Here is a 2,216-nt window from a genome sequence, read left to right as displayed (position 1 = left end):
TGTGCGAACCATTCGCGATTGCTTAACGGTATTCCAGTCGAGAACCAAGAAGTAAATCTTGACCTTGACAATGAAACTTCAAAATCAGTAAAGGTTCTAGGGTTGACATGGGTGCTAAAGACTGATCAATTTTGTGTCCAGACCAATTTGAAGGTCGCTGGAACAATAACAAAAAGGACAGTTAATTCGCACTTGGCGCGAATATTATCCTCTAGGGATACTATCTCCGGTCGTTATCGCAGCAAAAATATTTGTACAGCAATTATGGCAACTAAAGATATCTTGGGACGAACCACTTGCTGATGAATTGCAAACAACTTGGACAACATTTCGAAAGGATTTGAATGTACTAAGGGATTTACAGTTCCCGCGACATATTTTTGACCGAGGGAACCCAAAAATAATCCAGAACCATTCATTTGCTGACGCCTCCGAAAGGGCATACGGGACCGCAGTTTACATTCGCTCCACTATGCCTGACGGGAAAGTCATAGTTAGATTGCTTTGTGCAAAATCTCGAGTAGCGCCACTTAAAAAACAGACAGTGCCACGACTGAAATTATGTGCCTCGGTGTTAAGTGAGCAACTAATAGCCAGAATTAAAAGGGAATTAAATTACGAGGACAAACCAACGTTCTTCTGGACTGATAGTGAGATAGTGTTGTCCTGGATCAATTCCTTGTCATCATCGTTTCCAACCTTTGCTGTCAACAGAGTGGCAAAAATTCAGGAGTTATCCCTTACTGAACAATGGAGGCATGTAAGATCAACCGATAATCCAGCAGATATTGTATCTAGAGGGTTGTCTCCAAGGAATTTATCATCATCTTGTGGTTTTTTGGACCTTTTTTCTTGCATGGAAATGAGCGTATATGGCCAGCTCCATTTTCGAAGGATCTTTTTACAATGGGCAGTCCCGACACAGAAGAAAAACAAGTGGCGGTAGTAGCAATAGGACCTGAAGCAGAAGGCCTTGCAATAAGGTTAATCATGGAAACTGCTTTAGGACGTTACAACACATAATTTCTTATCCAGTTCGATTCATCAATCACACCAAACATCCTGAACACCCACGTCCAACGCAATTACCACTTACAGCACTGGAACTGGATGAAGCACTAATGGTAATAGTCAAGGAAATGCAAATTTCGGACTTCAAGGAGGAATTGAAGCAACCAAGCAAACACGGAGAAGTTATGAAATCTAGTGCTTGGAGCTGCCTAGCTCTCTTTGTGGATAGCAAGGGAATAATCCGGGTAGGAGGTCGGCTGAGTGCTTCAAATTTGTCCTATGATGCTAAGCATCAGCTGTTGATTCCCTACAATGATCCATTGACTAAACTCCTAACGCGAATGATCCATGGTGATAACTTCCACCGTGGGCCACAAACATTACTATCAATCACCCGACAACGAGTTTGGCCAATCAAAGGTAAATCTATAGCTAGATCAGTTGTCCAGCACTTTATAACATGCTTCAAGTCCAGGCCAAAAGTGCTGACTGAAATGATGGGAAATCTGGCTCACACCAGAGTACAATCAGCTCGCCCATTTTTGAATTCAGGGGTTGATTATTGTAATCCTTTATGGATATGTTACAAAATACGTGGAAAGAAACCACAAAAGATCTATGTTGTAGTATTTTGCTGCTTCCCAACAAAGGCTGTCCACTTGGAAATAGCAAGGGATTTGACAACGGAAACATTTATCGGAGCTTTGAAACGATTTATTAGTCGGAGGGACCACTGTGCCAATTTATACTGTGACAACGCTACCAACTTTGTCGGTGCAAAATATCAACTTTCCGATTTGAATTCTACAGTTCACTCTGCGTCCGGCCAAGAAGCCATATTCAAGGCATGCAATACCAAAGGAGTAAAAATCAATTTCATACCTCCTAGATCTCCTCACTACGAAGGACTCTGGGAAGCAGCAGTTAAATCAGTAAAACATCCCTTCGTAGCACCTTCAACACTCACCTAGCAATCCTAAATTCAAGACCAATATCACCAATGTCCTCCGATCCGAGTGACCTGGTTGCCTTAACTCCCGGACATTTTTTGATTGGCTAGCCGTCCACTTGAGGCAAGTCTATTAATGCGATGGTAATTGGTAACCCATCTAAAGCATGAATTTTGGAGAAGATGGTCACGAGACTATCTGAATGAACTTCAGTATCGGTACAAGTGGAAAGAGCAATCACCGAACGCTGAACCT

The 2,216-nt window shown here is 42.2% G+C and overlaps 1 protein-coding gene across 1 annotated transcript; it reads left to right on the top strand.

Moving 5' to 3' along the window:
* Positions 1–750: 750 nt before the first annotated feature.
* Positions 751–1,982, top strand: LOC119661370. Its single transcript, XM_038070692.1, has 2 exons — positions 751–760; positions 1,036–1,982. Exons 1-2 carry the CDS (start codon positions 751–753, stop codon positions 1,980–1,982), a joined length of 957 nt encoding a protein of 318 aa, XP_037926620.1.
* The last annotated feature ends 234 nt before the right edge of the window (positions 1,983–2,216 follow it).

The sequence above is a fragment of the Hermetia illucens genome, chromosome 1 (genome assembly GCF_905115235.1).
Source record: "Hermetia illucens chromosome 1, iHerIll2.2.curated.20191125, whole genome shotgun sequence".
Taxonomy (NCBI): Eukaryota; Metazoa; Arthropoda; class Insecta; order Diptera; family Stratiomyidae; genus Hermetia; species Hermetia illucens.
This window is presented reverse-complemented; position numbering and strand designations above follow the sequence as displayed.